Genomic DNA, 18,951 nt, shown 5'->3' on the forward strand with positions numbered 1-18,951 from the left:
CGTGTGTTGATCACCGTCGAGAGTTTTGAGCGCAGACATACTGCAACGAGGTAGTGGTCGGATTCAATATTCGCACTGCGGTAAGTGCGTACGTCCGTGATGTCGGAGAAGAATTTACCGTCCATTAGAAGGTGGTTGATTTGGTTTTCCGTTACGTGATTAGGTTATTTCCATGTGGCCTTGTGGATATTCTTGCGGGGTAAGAAAGTGCTTCGGACTACCATTCCGCGGGAGGCTGCAAAGTTTATGCATCGTTGGCCGTTGTCGTTCGACACAGTATGCAGACTCTCCGGTCCGATAACCGGTCTATACATTTCCTCTCTTCCTACCTGTGCGTTCATGTCACCGATGACGATTTTGACGTCCCGCAGTGGGCATCCATCGTATGTCTGCTCCAGCTGTGCATAGAACGCTTCTTTCTCGTCGTCGGGTCTCCCTTCGTGTGGACTGCCACCCAATCAAGTGTTGGCGCATCTGTCCCAGCACTATGAATCCGGTTCCCAGCTCATTGGCGGTGCCACAGCTTTAGTAGAATGTAGCCGCTCGATGCCCGCTTTTCCACACTTTCTGTCCTCTAGCAGATTTCATGCAGCGCTATGACGTCTAAGTTGCGGGGATGTAATTCATCGTAGATTATCCTATCGCAACCTGCGAAGCCTAGCGACTTACAGTTCCATGTTCCAAGCTTCCAATCGTGATCCTTCATTCGTCGCCTAGGTCGTTGCCGATTGTATCGACTCGTATTATCTTCTATGTCGTTCGTAATGGTTGTTTTTAAAGGTGGCCTATTGGGCCTGCGCAAACTTCCTGTCTCGTCGGAGGGCCGTCGTGTTAGGGCTGTTTAGCGTCCCACCTAACACCAGGACTTGGGCTTGCGCACTTTGAGCGGCGCACGGTCGCTTTGGCGGAGCCTACTTGTGGATACATGCAGCTTTTTATAGAGGTTTAACTGTCAAACCCCACCACATCCTAGACAGGCGCCACAACTCGCAGATGGCCTGGGGAGGGGTCGGCAAGCCCTTGGACACAGTAGGAGGGGCCCAAATAGGATCTGAATCCTAAACTAAATCAAGCTATGAATACAGCAATCAAATTGCTGTAAGGGAAGATTCATTAATTACGTAACGCAAAAATTAACCATTTTCATGGGTCATCACAGTTCGCCAACCCCCCCTCGCCCTCCAAGCGTTACGTAATTTATGGATGTTTCCTAAGCGAAATGCAATACGCGAATCAAATACATTCGCGGGATTGACTGATGGACTGATACAAAACCTCGTCAAATTCCGTAATTGAGTGAAGAACCAATAAAAATTATGGACGAGAACAGCTTCCCTGGGAAGCTTACCAGACTGATCAAAGCAACGGTGGATGGTGTGCAAAACTGTGTGAAATACGAATATTCGAATCGCGCCGGAGACTAAGACAAGGTGATGGACTTTCGTGCCTGTTGTTCAACATTGCGCTAGAAGGTGTCATGCGGAGAGCCGGGTCTAACAGCCGGGGTACGATTTTCAACAGATCCAGTCAATTTATTTGCTTCGCGGATGACATGGACATTGTCGGCCGAACATTTGCAAAGGTGGCGGAACTGTACACCCGCCTGAAACGTGAAGCAACAAAAGTTTGACTGGTGGTGAATGCGTCAAAGACAAAGTACATGCTTGTGGGCGGAACCGAGCGCGACAGGGCCCGCCTGGGAAGCAGTGTTACGATAGACGGGGATACCTTCGAGGTGGTCGAGGAATTCGTCTACCTCGGATCCTTGCTAACGGCTGACAACAACGTTAGTCGTGAAATACGAAGGCGCATCATCTGTGGAAGTCGGGCCTACTACGGGCTCCAGAAGAAACTGCGGTCAAAAAGATTCGCCACCGCACCAAATGTGTCATGTACAAGACGCTTATAAGACCGGTTGTCCTCAACGGACATGAAACATGGACAATGCTCATGGAGGACTTGCAAGCACTCGGAGTATTCGAGAGACTACTCGTACCACCGAGGACCATCTTTTACGGTGTGCAAAAAGTCGGTGTTTGGCGGCGAAGAATGAACCATGAGCTTGCCTAGCTCTATGACGAACCCAGTATCCAGAAGGTAGCTAAAGCCGGAAGGGTACGATGGGCAGGACATGTTGCAAGAATGCCGGACAGCAACCCTGCAAAGATGGTGTTCGCTTCCGATCCGGCAGGTACGAGACGGCGTGGAGCGCAGCGAGCGAGATGGGCAGACCAGGTGCAAAACGACTTGGCGAGCGTGGGGCGTATCCGAGGATGGAGAGATGCGGCCTCGAACCGTGCATTGTGGCGTCAAATTGTTGATTCAGTGTTATCTGTTTAGATGTTAACTAAATAAATGAAAATGAACCAATAAAAAATCATAAATCCCTCAGGGCATCAAGAGAGATGTCTACTGTTTTAATTTGTTCATTATCATGTTATATTTCTATATGTTTATGTATTTTTATTGTATAATTGTTTCAAATGAGGAAAAACTATGTCACCCAACCAGAGGATGGCAGATTTTAATATAGTTCTGCAAAAGAACCTTAAAGAAACTGTATAATAATTTGGCATATACAATTTCAGAAGATTTTAATACAATTATTGTATTGAAATCTTACAGATCTGTATTATTTAAATACAATATCTGTATAAAAATCTTACGGAATTGTATATGCCAAGATTTTATACAATAATTGTCAGATTTGTTTTTTGGATGTAGGTACGACAATAGCAGACATGCGTTGTCAAGACGATAATTTTGATAAATAATGATCTTTTTTATGGAGCGTCCAAGATTAAATAAATTTAGGATCCTACTTTGAAATGACACAAATGTCCATCGTCATATCTTCTAAATTCAATCAGCTAATTCGTATGATTTTCCCGGCAATCTTCTTTTTAATTCCCGCAGATAAACCCTCGGGAAATTCTTTTCCAATTAACCAGAAACTTTACTTTTACGGAGAATTCTTTTAAATTTTTATGATAAAATCTACGGAAATATCTTAAAAGGGCCATATAACCTACCTCAGTAAATTTTCTTTATTTTTATTCGAAAACTCTATATCCACGGCGAATTATTGGAAGGGAAAATAATACGTATGAATTTTCACGGAATTTTTGTCTGTGCTTCACCAGAAAATTTCTTTAAATTTCAAAGGGATTTTTCCTGTTCCTACACAGGATATTCTTCTGAGTTTCAATTTACAATTTTCAAGGCATTTTTTTAAAGATTTTTCTAAACTTAATTTCAAAGGTAAATTCTTTACAATTTCCAAGGAAAATTCTTTTGAGCAACTGTCTACAACGAGTTTAGTACTTTCCATTTAATTCCACTACGTTTGGGGGTGTTTTGAGCATCCAAATGAAATTCTTTCGAATTTCCACAAATTTTTTTTTTTTTGCAAATTTGTGAGAACTTGCTTTGGAATTTCGGAAGAATGTCTCATGGAAATTCAGAAGAATTTATTTTCAAATGGATAGAAAAACAGCGAGAGCTAATTTTTCGTTTTTTTTAACCCGGTACTGAATAGTTAATGTCAAATTGTGGTGGAAATATTCGCTCCGAAATGTAGTTTGAACGATTTCGTGGGGCTATTTTTTTCATGGTTGTTTTTTTTATCATTCTCTCCTGCACCAAAAATATTTGCATTGTAGCCTTTAAAAACCATGAAGTTTATACCCGTATTGATAAATTTGAAATAAAAATATATATGACTATGGCCACTTTGCTCAAAACCGGTTTCACGGAAACGGCGATTACTCAGGTGTTTGCTGGCCTATCTAGGACATCAATAATGCTGTCCAATGAGCAGCTCTAAGCAGCTCGAAGTTATTTCCATCCCTCTCATATCCATTTGTTGACAAAAAACAACGAGTAGGACGGGAACAACTTCGAGCTACTTCGAGCTGTTCATTAGACAGCACTAATATACATAATTAAAATTTTACCATTTATCAACGTCACAATTTGATTTTTTTATTCTTTTTACAGTTTTGTTGTCAATCCTTTAACACCTGCACAAGAAACACTATGTCAGCTGCAGAATGTCACAGCAGCCAATAATCCTGCGAGTACGCCGCAGAGATCATCGAGTATGTACTACATGGTGAAACTGCAGCTTCGGTCGGAAAACGCTTGCCAACGGCCTTGGAATTTCGAGCGCGTTCCGAATAAAATTATTCGAGGACTTGATAATGCGTTGATTTATACCAGTACGAAGGAAGCATGCTTGTCCGCGTGTTTAAATGAGAAACGGTTCATATGCCGTTCTGTGGAATATGATTACAATAATATGAAATGTGTGTTGAGCGACTCTGATAGGAGAACAACTGGGCAACTGGTTCAGCTGGTTGATGCCCAAGGCGTTGACTATTTTGAAAATCTTTGTTTGAAACCAGGTCAGGCGTGTAAATACACCAGGGGATTCCAGCTACCACGCACAGGCGTTTCAGAAGATAAAGTTTCCCAATATGTGGGCCTCCATTACTACACTGACAAGGAACTACAAGTCACTTCTGATTCGGCGTGCAAATTAGCTTGTGAAATTGAAACCGAGTTCCTCTGTCGGTCATTCCTGTACATGGGGCAACCAATGGGATCGCAGTATAATTGTCGCCTATATCACCTCGATCATAAATCGCTGCCAGACGGGCCATCAACGTACTTGAATGGAGAACGACCTTTGATCGATGTCGGCGAACCATCAGGAGTATACTACGAGAACTCGTGTGAGAGTAAGTAGCTTGATTATTTTAATTACAGTAATACACTGCCAGTTCTTTTATATCAGCCGCATATTGATTGTTTAAATGGCAATTTCAAAAAACCTAACAAATTAAAAAATGTTTCAATCTTTTTGAAATTGTATTGAATTGTTCCATATTTTATCAATGATCGTAAAATGATACAAAACGTATATAAAGTGTACGTAATGGCTGTAAGTTCGCTCCAAAAACATTTTATGAAAGGCCTGAGCATCCATAGTTTTGTGAATTAATGTATGGGCGCGTAAAAGTCTAGCTCATTCGTTTCGTGCTTACCCTTCATCGATCATCAATTACTCGAAACTCGTTGCATTCGGCGGGAATTTCTGTCCTTCTAAATCCTATCGTAAATTGGCCGGGAGGACCATGGGCCCAAAAGTTATAACCAAAATACTATTTTTTTATACAAGAAGCATGTAAAAAGTTCTTTCACTTTTTGGGGCTTTATACTGCCGTCATACGTATATTTGTCCCATGTTTGCTGGGATTCCCTATATACATGGGACAGTTATGCGTATAACGGCAGTATAGTACTTATCCGAATTACTTGCAACAGATAGTATTCGACTGGAAATTCTATCCCATCGTTGGGCTCAAAAGTTATGGGCAAAACACTACTTTTCCATAATGCACGAGAAACTACCAGCCAATTTAATAACATTTCATTGTCAAAAAAAGTGTTATTTTGTTCGGATTTTTTAAAATTTTCGTATCCCAACACCAATAGGCATTGTAAGTTCAAAATGCACGCACAGCTACTGTTAACCGAAATGCATTGTTCTTCGATCACAGATATGCACAGACCAAGTATCACCAAAACATATTCAACTTGGAATGTCTGTATTTTTTTGCTATTATCGGCGAGGCATTCACAAAAAGCAGAGCAGATGCATGATCAGACTCGTACCAGACTTGGGCATTATATAAGACCTTCCGAAACATCGAAAAATAAATCACGATAATGCGATAGCTCTTCATTACTGCCTATACAGATAATGCCACTATCATTCAGTTCGATGAACTTTTTTGTATCAACTGTACGGTCAGCGATAAACGTATTCTACTGCAAATAAAACATCCAATTGAACAAATAGTTTCCCCTTTTTAGCTTCGCCAGCACATTGCACTCGTGATTTCACTTCTGAGGTTAGATCTGACCATTATGAGCTCTAAATTGAAAGCGGAATTAAATTTGACCCAAAAACTCCCAACATGACGAAAGAGAAAAGCACCAATTTTCTTCGGCGGACGCAATGGAAAGGAAATGAGAAGAAAGAGATGTGAAGATCGTTTGCTGCGCGCTTTGCCAGATGTGCAATTCGGTGGAAAGCTATGATTAATCGGGCTCATAGACAATAATGAGTCGTTGCCTTCTGTGGCCTCTGTTTACCGGCATAACGGCCAGGGTCAGAGAATATATAGATAATTGCCATGACGTGGTTCATTTCTCATTTCATGCCAATCTGTTTTGATTAGACTGGGATAATGTGAACAAAATTAATACATTGTTTGTTTTATTTTTGCGAACAACAAAATAGTTCATTCTTAATATAAACAAGCTAAACTAGGTTATTTTTTTTTTTCATTAGGGTCGTTTTTGTAGGAGATTTACACGCAGTGATAGAGAAACACGTCTGTTATCTCAAGGAAACACGTTTGGAATGAATATTGTACGCTATAAGCTACACTGGAAGAATCTATTATTGAAACTTTATTCGTAACTGACATAGTGGTGCCAACACTCCACCTCAACGCATAGAAGTTTTAAAAACACCGAGCGACTGACAGTGGTGCTCCAGCTTTACTGTCTAGTGGCTTTGTCATAATATCCGCGACCATCTTGTCCGTAGGTAGGTAACGGAGATCGATGACTCCTCGTTGACGTAAGCCCTTGGTGAATTCATGTTTTGTAACGATATGTTTGGATCGGCGCTCAACGCGATCCGACTAAACCATTTTGATACAGGACTGATTGTTCTCCCAAACCATTATAAGATCCGAATCGTCCTGTGATAGATCTTTCAACAGTTTCTTCATCCATAATAGTTCTTGACAGCCTTCCGAAAGAGCCACAAACTCAGCCTCGGTGGACGATAAGGCTACCCTGTTTTGTGTAGCGAACGATACGATATACAGCATCCGTTCGCTAACTGGGCTAAAACACCAGCCCAGTTAACGAACGCCGCTTTTTAACTGGGCTAACGAGGGAATTCACGATGCATTGTTGTGATCGTGTTTTACAAGAAGCTTAAAGAATATGCCATCCAGAGTCCCCTCGTCAACGAGTCTTTGTTGTTGTTTTTTGACGGATAACTGCTTTTTAACTGGGCTTTGGCCCAGTTAGCGAACGCCCAGTTAAAAAACAGTCCAGTTAAAACGCGCCCAGTTAGCGAACTGTTGCTGTATTTGTTGGCAGGGCTGACTTTTCCCACTGTTTCATGTATCCAGGATCGAGAGGTATCTTAGAAGGATTGGCGCCTTCATGCCCAAACCGCCCAAGCAGCTTATCGATGTAGCTCATTTGATTCATGGTGTAGTGGCCGTCGACTTTTTGGATATGAATCCCGAGAAATTGACGTAGGTCGCCCAGAGTAAAAGTCTGCTTTACCAGGCTCGAATCCCATCTGTTTCAGTACGCTGTCAAGTTTCGCATTCCAAGCCCGAGCCGACTGTTTCAAGCCATAGTGGATACGTTTCAATCGACAGACCAAATTGGTCCCAGGAAAATATCTTCTTCCGGGTTCACTTAGAGATAGGCGCATTTGATGTCCAGGTGTTTTGCAATCAAACCGTCTCGGCTCGCGATTGTCAATAGTGTCCGAGGAGTTGTTTGTTTGGCCACGGGTGCGAGCACCTCGTCGTAATCCATGCCATACCGCTGCGAGAAGCCCTGTGCGACAAACCTGGCCTTGTAACGCACAACTTGGTCGCTCTCGTTTTCCTTCTTTTTAAATGTCCACTTACAACCAATCGCCTTTCCCTCGGGAGGTAGTGGCACCAGTTCCCAGGTGTTGTTCTCTGCAAAATAGTCAATTTCCTCTTGCCAGGCAGCTGTCTCGGTGCCTTGAACTGCTTCCTCGTACGTTCTTGATTCTTTAATGAAATGATTGGTTTTACCTGAAACTTCGAATTTCGTCGCCGGTATTCCCATCGCTCGGATCTTCTGGGAAGACGTTCAATATCTCTGGTGTCTTCGATTCCAAGTTCCAGCTCCTTATCGGTGAATCCTTGGAAATCTCTTTCTCCAAAGTGATTCTGCACGTTGTTTCCTTTTATGGAGCATTTGATTCCCTCTGCTTGCGCTTGTTTTCCGATAACGTTGTCAGTTTTCATCGAAACTAAATCGAACACTACCGACAGCTGCAGATATTTCTGATGCACTTTCAATAAAACGAACGTCCCGATTCACAATTACTTTCTTTGAACTTTCGTTCAGAAACTGGTAGGCCTTGTGTTCCAGCGAATAGTTCGCAGTGGCTGTGAGTTTCTTCCGCTTTTCTTTTGGTACATGGACCTACGCACTACACCCAAACATCTTCATCCGGCTTGGTGCCATGCCACAATTCGAACGGGGACAGCTTCACAGGCTTCGTCGGTAGGATGTTCTGGAGATGTACTGCTGACACAATTCCTCAGCCCAATAGGGTAAGGGAGGTATTTTGAACCACCAGTTCGACGGCTCATATTTAGGGCCACTAAGTGCAAATTCCTCGTGGTGGTCCAAAATAAGAGCCCCCGTAAGGGTGGTCCAAAATTCATCCTTTACCCTAGCACTGCGGTAGATTGATATCAAACATGAGGCAGCGAACCATTTCTACGAGGTAGCGGTTTTTTCGTTCCGCCACACCGTTTTGTTGCGTGCTGTAACCGGCTGTCATCTGAACCTGTATTCCTTCCTGCCTGTAGAAATGGCGCAGTTTTGCTCCGATGTACTCTCCTCCTTGGTCCGAACGTATTGCCTTGGGCTTCCGACCAAAGAGGTTCTGTACGAGTGCCACATACTGGCCGATTTTGGTTGCAACCTCGGACTTGTTTTTCAGTAGGTACAGTACACAGTAGTGGAAATGATCGTCGATCACGGTCATAAAATAACGATACCCGATAACAAATGGCACTTTAAACGGGCCGTACACGATCTATCGTTGTATTCGAATGTGATGACGATTCTTTTGTGAAAGATGCTCGCGCACTCTTAGCTTTCAAGCAACATTCACATTGCTCTTCGATGCTGCACTCAAATACTTCAAGTCTAGACCAACATTTGAAAAGGACGTAACAGCCAAAATTTATTCCTTCTGATTCTTCGTCTACATATAAAGTTTTGTATGTGGACGAAGAATCAGAAGGAATAAATTTTGGCTGTTACGCCCTTTTCAAATGTTGGTCTAGAAGTTCACTTACTAAGTTTATCGCGGCCGGGTCTCTGTGGCCGAACCCCCTATACTTATGCCATACGTGCTTGCAGTTTCAACGATCCATGGCTTCGAACTGTCACACGAAGTCTCATACGCGTCAGCGACAAGAGCAAACGACACACAATCTTCCTTATTTTTCTGTTTTCTTTTCGGTTTCGGGTTGTTATCCGAATTACAGACAAATCACAAATCAGAGTTTGTTTTCCTTGTTATGTGTGCATAGCGCCAACCTTCAACACCGAATCACTTCCGGATGATCCTTGACGCTTTGCTACTTCGTCCATCAGCTTCCGTTTTATGAGCTCCATTGTGAGATCAGTGTGCCATAGAAACTCGGCAGACTCCTTAAAATCATTGTGACTTGAAGATTTTAACCTAATTCTGCCCTGCATTTTTCAGCCTCTCAAACAACTCTTCCATGGCGAAGAGGTGCTCCGCCATGTCTTCACCATCTTCTTGAGGATAGGGTTGCTTTTTGGTGATGGTTCTCGATTGCGGCCCAGGCGGCCTTTGCTGATGCAGCCGCACAGATTAGTCCGTGCTTGTTGTCTTCGCTCAGCAGACCTGCACTGCACGTGCTTTCTTATCTGCCGCATCCAGAAACCACGTGGTCATATTTTTGAAGATTTTCAACCCCCTCCCCCCATGTGGTGAATTGTGGTCATTTGACAAACCCCCCCCCCCCCCTATGACCACGTGGTTTTTTCCAAGTACAAAAATTTAAAAAAAACCAAATGTAACTAAAACATATCCGATCAATTTTGAAGATGGACAATTTCAACTGATTCAAAATCAAACTAAACCCAGCGTGGAATTTATAAAATTTCATGAATTGGAAAATTTTGATGTATTATCATGTTGGACTCGCAGGAGGATACAAAAAAATGTGGACTCGCGAAAATGTTATAAACATTTTGAGAAAAATTTGTAACGTTTTAGAAATTTTCCAAAATATCCCTATATTTTTTTTTTATTTCTTTTTTAGTGATTTTTTTAAAATAATTATAAAGTTCATCACTGAATATCTTTATAGATTCCTAAGAGTATTTGGGACCTTCCGTAGCTCTGGAGGTACTAGAAATCAGTCTTTCCAAATGAACATCAAACTCGCTGAGTACAGCTGTACATGTACTCTGTTTGTACCCTCGCTTCGTGTTTGTACAGATACGCACAAATGTAAACTTGTACCCGAACAGACGTTCGAGTTGCATTTTGTACTTATGTACAGTACACATGTTTGGTTCTGGCATATTCGTTTTTGTCCGCTATTCTATACTGACGTGCTACTGATATGACTACACTCTGGAAAAAAATCTATACTATATAGATTAAAAGTCATTCTAATTGACTATTCGCCTGGTTGACCCCGCCTTCGTTTAGGTGCACACTATACTCCGTTAGTATAAGTTTGATTTATTGGGAGTATAGTATAAGTTGACTTTAATCTACATTAGTTTTACCTCATTCGGTTGACATTTTAGATGGATTCTGCATTGATCTGTTGTTTTGTTTCGCTTTGTAGAAATGAAAGAAAATGGAAAAGTGATCTCCGATAAGCTTTATTTCGTGTTAACATATTTTTTGGAAAAAAAATCAACATAAATCTCACAATCACACAATAAAAAATGTCGGGCACATCATCACATTTTTCTTATAAGAATACTTAAAGCACAAACATAGCTGAAAGTCGCCATAAACTGCCGCTTCCATTGAAGGCACCGTAATCCGCCGCGTTTCGGGATCTGAAGCATTTTTGTATACCATGCATGTCAATCATGCCACGCTATTAGTAGTCCTATTTTATGAGCGTTCTGTTTAACTTATTCCTTGTTTTTGGAAGCAGCATCTTTAATCTACCAGCCGAGCTTCCGGCCTGGCACCCGGCATTACCTGCAAAGATATGTTTCTAAGTTATGTTCTGCGGAATATCAATAAATAGTGGAATAGTATGATAACATTTGTTCAGAAATCTTACCATTCATGCTATTTGCGTTATTCCTTATATAATTATTTATTTGCAGGCAAAACATAAGTTTTACTTTTATGTTTTCGGATCGTCCAGATTTTTTTTCACAACCTGGAGTTGGAGGCAAACTGTCAACACCTTATACAATGGAGCAAATACTTTAACGTTAATCGGTGTCAGTTTATTTTTTATTCTATGATAGTATACATTTTATACTAAGCAATGAATAAATTGCATAAATAAGAAAATAGTATAGATTTTATTCCATCGATGGTTTCCTAAATTTCTGAGTGTACGTTATACGTTGAATACGTACGGAATACGTTGTTCTGCACCTTTTTTGCAATTGGATTCTAGTGATTTTTGATAAATTGGTTTTCACCGGTTAGTGAAAAATATAATACCTAAACCAATAAATGATTTGCAAAATCATGGTCGTTAATCTGCGAACAACTTCGCTTTATTTTCTCATAATAAGCTGCAGAAGTAGAAGTCATTTAGCGGAAATAATATGTGGATATATTAATGGAGAACCTCACTCTGGAAAAAATCGTAGCGCAGCTGCTATATGATATGTGCAACGAACGTCATACTGCATCCGTTCATTTGAAAAGCCCAACCTCGTACCGCTAACCGTTGTAATTAAATTGCATAGCATAGCATAGCATACCATATGTGATTGTACAAATCGTGGGTGGCTATACAATGCTCAATTGAGCAATCTACTGTATATTGTCGCAAATTGGTACTTGGGATTAGTACCTATTCCTATACAGTAGCAGTTGTATACCTGGCCACGTCCTTACAATCACGGAAGGAAGGGAAGGAATGTTAGTTCAACATCTACTAGTGAAGATGCAGGGAACCCATACTACCTTCATAGATGTCTCGGGAAGGAAAATTTGTGTTAGTGGGAAAGGTGAATAATAGGGAGCTCTATTCGACAATATAGAGCGTTTGTCAATAACAGTATATGCTGTAAAAATAATAAAATATATTCATCAATTTACTTACGAACCGTCCTAAGGAAAAACAAAACAAAACACAAAATTTCGGCAAATCGCGCGATCGTTCTGCCGTCCGAAACAAGAGCCAACACGCACTGAACTATAATTAACTTTATTACCGGCCGCGCAATGCAGAACACAAAATTTCGGCAAATCGCGCGATCGTTCTACCGTCCGAAACAAGAGCCAACTCGCACACTGAACTAATTAACTTTATTACCGGCCGCGCAATGCAGAACACAAAATTTCGGCAAATCGCGCGATCGTTCTGCCGTCCGAAACAAGAGCCAACTCGCACTGAACTAATTATTGTACTTCCAGTTGAAAACCGAAGTGAGCTCTCGCGACGATTGAGTTTTTCCTTATTTCCTGATGTCGCAAGTGCATCGCGACTAGTGCGCATCTATGCCACCGCCGTGCGCCGTGATGCGCACTAGTCGCGACGTAGTTGCGACAAAAGGAAACGGGAGAAAACACGATTGTCGCGAGAGCTCACTTCGGTTTTCAACTGGAAGTACAATAACTTTATTACCGGCCGCGCAATGCAGAACACAAAATTTCGGCAAATCGCGCGATCGTTCTACCGTCCGAAACAAGAGCCAACTCGCACTGAACTAATTAACTTTATTACCGGCCGCGCAATGCAGAACACAAAATTTCGGCAAATCGCGCGATCGTTCTGCTAACCGTTGTAATTAAATTGCTCCTAGAATTTCTTAGAAGAATTAAAAAAAAAAAATCCGTGCTTTGCCGTGCAATTTTTTTCAAATATCGTCGTTCGACTTCTTCATTTTCATGCCACCTTTATTCGCCAATTGCAATTTTTCATCCGAATGCGTCTAAAACGTCTACGTCTAAAAAAATCTGGGAGATCCGCTTTGCACTGTGTACCACCAACTCACCGTGGAACGTTCCCGACTGTTATTTTGCTCTTTCTTTTGCTCCCTTTTCTGCCAGGCAGATCTGAACGCAAGTTTGTACATCAGTTTTGTACTTTTGTACGAGTTCGTTTTCGCAGGTACAGCGTACAATGCTGTACATGCGAACGTCGATTATTTGCGTTCGGTGTTCAACACATGTTCAAGAAAAAGTACTTGAGTTGTACATCACACATGTTCGTGGGAAGACTGCTGGAAATTCTTAAGATAATAACCTCAGCGAAGCATCTGAACTGAACTCTTACAACAAAAAGTTTATCAGAGAATCACAAAGTTAATATGTAATTGGGCCCTCCTTAGCCGTGCGGTAAGACGCGCGGCTACAAAGCAAGACCATGCTGAGGGTGGCTGGGTTCGATTCCCGGTGCCGGTCTAGGCAATTTTCGGATTGGAAATTGTCTCGACTTCCCTGGGCATAAAAGTATCATCGTGTTAGCCTCATGATATACGAATGCAAAAATGGTAACCTGGCTTTAGAAACCTCGCAGTTAATAACAGTGGAAGTGCTCAATGAACACTAAGCTGCGAGGCAGCTTTGTCCCAGTGTGGGGATGTAATGCCAATAAAAAGAAGAAGAAGATGTGATCTTAGAGATGCAAAAAAACCTCCTGCTGTTATTTCTTTTGAGTAGCATTCTTGTAGAAATTCCAGTTTTGTTTTCAGAATCATCAAATTAGTTTACCTTCCAATATTAATAGATTTTTCTAAGGGCATACAAGCTTTATTCAGAATGTTAAAACTCTCTTCGTTATGACAAGATTCTATGATTCTAATCAGAGCCGTAACACAGTGTTCTTTATAAACCCTTGCCTGAATTATACATTTTTTGCTTAAAATGCAAGTTTTCATTTTAAATCTACAGTCAGTCTTTAATATCTTTGGGTTCCTTTTGGTATTCTAGAATTTATTTTTATATTTTGGTATTTAACCCTTTCAGGACGATGTAAAAAGAATTTAACGAACATATTTAGGGTTTTCCACTCGATCTTGCCAAAACTAATACAGAAAGAACTTAAAAGTCGTATTTTTTTCGGGTGTCATAGGCCAAACTGCTCTGAGGTACATATCCTCGGAAGTATCAAAAATTATGTCAAGCAACAAAATGTCCTAACCTGAGAATATATCTACAAATACCTATGTAATCATAAGACATGATATTACGGAGTTTTGGAACGACCCGATCAACCAAGTTCTGAACGATGTATCCGTGTATCGTTAAGCATCCAAGCAGGTCCATTGAGCCGATGCGATCTCCTTTATTACTTTCACAAGCTTCAATAGACCATGAGTCGATCTTCAAAGATACGATATCGACTGAAATAAAAACTCAGCCTAAAAATTTTTAAAAAATTTCCATAACAATTAGGAAATTTCCAATAAAGAAATCAGGATATAAGCAATAAAAAATATTAAATTTCCACAAATAATGTAAAATTTCCATACACAATTAAGATTTTTCTACAAAACAAAAATAAATTATCATTTTTAAAAGCAATTATAAAAGAAGAATTTTTCATAAAGAGATCAAAATTTTCCATAAATAAATCAATATTAGAAATAAAAAAAATTTCAACAAAATAATTTTTTTTGGTAAATTAAAACCTTTCCACGAAAAAATCAATAAATAGCATTGAAAAAAAAAGTTGTTTTCCATTAAAGTATATAAAAAAGCAGTAAAATTGAGCATTTTTCCATAGATTACCCCATCTTTAAAAGCGTTTGAAGTTCATGGAAAACTTTATCGAATTGATTGCTTTTTTATATATTTTCTAATGGAAATTTGATTGATGTGAAAGAAAACCAGCATTGTCCAGGTGTTGCAAATGTCACAATGAATTATTTGCAGCATTGCACTCTAGATCAATTTCCGCGCGTTCCTTGCGGATCCCAAAACGAATCGATTAGGGAAAAATCTTGCAAATCGGTCAACCCGTTCGCGAGTTAAATCGTCAGTAAGGAAATCTCAACTCATTTTTATTACATTGAGATTTTGTGAAAAAAAATATTTATTTTGTGAAAAATTTTGTAATTGTTTATTGCTAATATTGATTTATTCATGAAAATTTTCTTTTTTTTTTCGTGGAACATTTTGATTTCTTTATGGAAAATTCTTATTTCATAATTGCAATTTTTGCATTTACAAGTGATTATTTATTATTGTTTTGTGGAAAATTTTCAACTGTTTATGGAAATTTTGCATTGTTTGTAGTAATTCTATATTTATTTATTATATTTTTTATTATATATTTTTTTTGGGGGCAGCAGGGACTATGTCCAAGGGCTTGACGATCCCTCCCCAGGCCATCTGCGAGTTGTGGCGCCTGCCTAGGATGTGATGGGGTTTGACAGTGGGCCCTGTTAAACCTCTATAAAAAGCTGCATGTATCCGCAAGTACGCTCCGCCAAAGCGACCGTGTGCCGCTCAAAGTGCACAAGCCCAAGTCCTGGTGTTAGGTGGGACGCTAAACAGCCCTGACACGACGGCCCTCCGACGAGACAGGAGGTTTGCGCAGGCCCAATAAGCCGCCTTTAAAAACAACTATTACGAACGACATAGAAGATAATACGACTCGATACAATCGGCAACAACCTAGGCGACGAATAAAGGATCACGATTGGAAGCTTGGAACATGAAACTGCAAGTCGCTAGGCTTCGCAGGTTGCGATAGGATAATCTACGATGAATTACATCCCCGCAACTTCGATGTCGTAGCGCTGCAGGAAATCTGCTGGACAGGACAGAAAGTGTGGAAAAGCGGGCATCGAGCGGCTACCTTCTACCAAAGCTGTGGCACCACCAACGAGCTGGGAACCGGCTTCATTGTGCTGGGAAAGATGCGCCAACGCGTGATTGGGTGGCAGCCAATCAACGCAAGGATGTGCAAGCTGAGGATAAAAGGCCGTTTCTTCAACTATAGCATCATCAACGTGCACTGCCCACACGAAGGGAGATCCGACGACGAGAAAGAAGCGTTCTATGCGCAGCTGGAGCAGACATACGATGATGCCCACTGCGGGACGTCAAAATCGTCATCGGTGACATGAACGCTCAGGTAGGAGGTGAGGAAATGTATAGACCGGTCATCGGACCGGATATTCTGCATACCGTATCGAACGACAACGGCCAACGATGCATAAACTTTGCAGCCTCCCGCGGAATGGTAGTCCGAAGCACTTTCTTCCCCCGTAAGAATATCCACAAGGCCACATGGAAATCACCTAATCAAGTAACGGAAAACCAAATCGACCACGTTCTAATCGACGGTAAATTCTTCTCCGACATCACGAACATAAGCACTTACCGCAGTGCGAATATTGAATTCAACCACTACCTCGTCGCAGTATGTCTGCGCTCAAAACTCTCGACGGTGATCAACACGCGTCGGAGTCGTCCGCCGCGGCTTAACATAGGGCGGCTACAAGACGGTAGACTAGCCCAAGACTACGCGCAGCAGCTGGAAGTGGCACTCCCAACGGAAGAGCAGCTAGGCGCAGCATCTCTTGAAGATGGCTGGAGAGATATTCGATCCGCCATTGGAAGCACCGCAACCGCTGCACTAGGCACGGTGGCTCCGGATCAGAGAAACGACTGGTATGACGGCGAATGTGAGCAGTTAGTTGAGGAGAAGAATGCAGCATGGGCGAGATTGCTGCAACACCGCACGAGGGCGAACGACGCACGATACAAACGGGCGCGGAACAGACAAAACTCGATTTTCCGGAGGAAAAAGCGCCAGCAGGAAGATCGAGACCGTGAAGCGACGGAGGAACTGTACCGCGCTAATAACGCATGAAAGTTCTATGAGAAGTTGAACCGTTCACGTAAGGGCCACGTGCCACAGCCCGATATGTGTGTGGACATAAACGGGAACCTTCTTACGAACGAGCGTGAGGTGATCCAAAGGTGGCGGCAGCACTACGAAGAGCACCTGAATGGCGATGTGGCAGACAATGGTGGCGGTATGGTAATGAACCTAGGAGCACGCGCGCAGGACATGCGACTTCCGGCTCCGAATCTCCAGGAAATCCAGGAGGAGATCGGCCGGCTGAAAACAACAAAGCCCCTGGAGTTGACCAACTACCAGGAGAGCTGTTTAAACACGGTGGTGAAGCACTGGCTAGAGCGCTGCATTGGGTGATTACCAAGGTTTGGGAGGATGAGGTTCTGCCGCAGGAGTGGATGGAAGGTGTCGTGTGTCCCATCTACAAAAGGGCGATAAGCTGGATTGTAGCAACTACCGCGCAATCACATTGCTGAACGCCGCCTACAAGGTACTCTCCCAAATTTTATGCCGTCGACTAACACCAATTGCAAGAGAGTCCGTGGGGCAGTACCAGGCGGGATTTATGGGTGAACGCTCTACCACAGACCAGGTGTTCGCCATACGTCAGGTATTGCAGAAATGCTGCGAATACAACGTGCCCACACATCATCTATTTATCGACTTCAAAGCCGCATATGATACAATCGATCGGGACCAGCTATGGCAGCTAATGCACGAAAACGGATTTCCGGATAAACTGATACAGTTGATTAAGGCGAGGATGGATCGGGTGATGTGCGTAGTTCGAGTTTCAGGGGCATTCTCGAGTCCCTTCGAAACCCGTAGAGGGTTACGGCAAGACGACTTGCGTGTCTGCTATTCAACATCGCTTTGAAGGGAGTAATACTAAGGGCAGGGATTGACACGAGTGGTACGATTTTCACGAAGTCCGTCCAGTTATTTGGCTTCGCCGACGACATTGATATCATGGCACGTAACTTTGAGAGGATGAAGGAAGCCTTCATCAGACTGAAAAGCGAAGCTAAACGGATTGCACTAGTCATCAACACGTCGAAGACGAAGTACATGATAGGAAGAGGCTCAAGAGAGGTCAATGTGAGCCACCCACCACGAGTTTCTATCGGTGGTGACGAAATCGAGGTGGTTGAAGAATTCGTGTACTTGGGCTCACTGGTGACCGCCGATAACGATACCAGCAGAGAAATTCGGAGACGCATAGTGGCTGGAAATCGTACGTACTTTGGACTCCGCAAGACGCTTCGATCGAATAGAGTTCGCCGCCGTACCAAACTGACTATCTAAAAAACGCTTATAAGACCGGTAGCACAAAACAGATAGACATCATAGAACAAACTGCAAATTTCAAAGTAGGCTCTTTGTGTATCAACAATCGACGAACGGCACTCCCGTATATCCAAGGCGAAAGAAAGAGAAAGCAAAGCATGCGATGCTGCTCTGTCTAATGCGCGTTGTTCAGTAAAGCTTGACTTCCACCGCTAGGTTCGCTAGCGTTCCAAAATTATGGAAGGACCACATTCCACGGCAAAGATGCCTATATGTTATGTGCCGGTAGTTCTCTACGGACACGAGACCTGGACGATGCTCGTAGAGAACCAACGCGCACTGGGAGTTTTTGAAAGGAAAGTGTTGCGTACCATCTATGGTGGGTTGCAGATGGCGGACGGTACGTGGAGGAGGGGAATGAACCACGAGTTGCATCAGCTGTTGGGAGAACCATCCATCGTTCACACCGCGAAAATCGGAAGACTGCGGTGGGCCGGGCACGTAGCCAGAATGTCGGACAGTAATCCGGTAAAAATGGTTCTCGGCAACGATCCGACGGGAACAAGAAGGCGAAGTGCACAGCGGGCAAGGTGGATCGATCAGGTGGAGGACGACTTGCGGACCCTTCGCAGACTGCGTGGTTGGCGAAGTGCAGCCATGAACCGAGCTGAATGGAGAAGTCTTTTATGTGCAGCACAGGCCACTCCGGCCTTAGTCTGATGATAAATAAATAAAATATATTTATTTAATACTCATACCCCGATTTCTTTTTTGGCATTTTCCC

General features: G+C 42.4%; 1 protein-coding gene across 1 annotated transcript in view; it reads left to right on the forward strand.

Annotated features, from left to right (window-relative positions):
• Positions 1 to 18,951, forward strand: part of LOC134225008 (uncharacterized) — a 98,712-nt gene that overhangs the window by 66,124 nt on the left and 13,637 nt on the right. Inside the window, exon 3 of the mRNA XM_062704740.1 lies at positions 4,000 to 4,742. Within this exon, the coding sequence (XP_062560724.1) occupies positions 4,000 to 4,742 (743 nt within the window). The remainder of the gene's footprint in view (positions 1 to 3,999; positions 4,743 to 18,951) is intronic.

The sequence above is a fragment of the Armigeres subalbatus genome, chromosome 3 (genome assembly GCF_024139115.2).
Source record: "Armigeres subalbatus isolate Guangzhou_Male chromosome 3, GZ_Asu_2, whole genome shotgun sequence".
NCBI lineage: Eukaryota > Metazoa > Arthropoda > Insecta > Diptera > Culicidae > Armigeres > Armigeres subalbatus.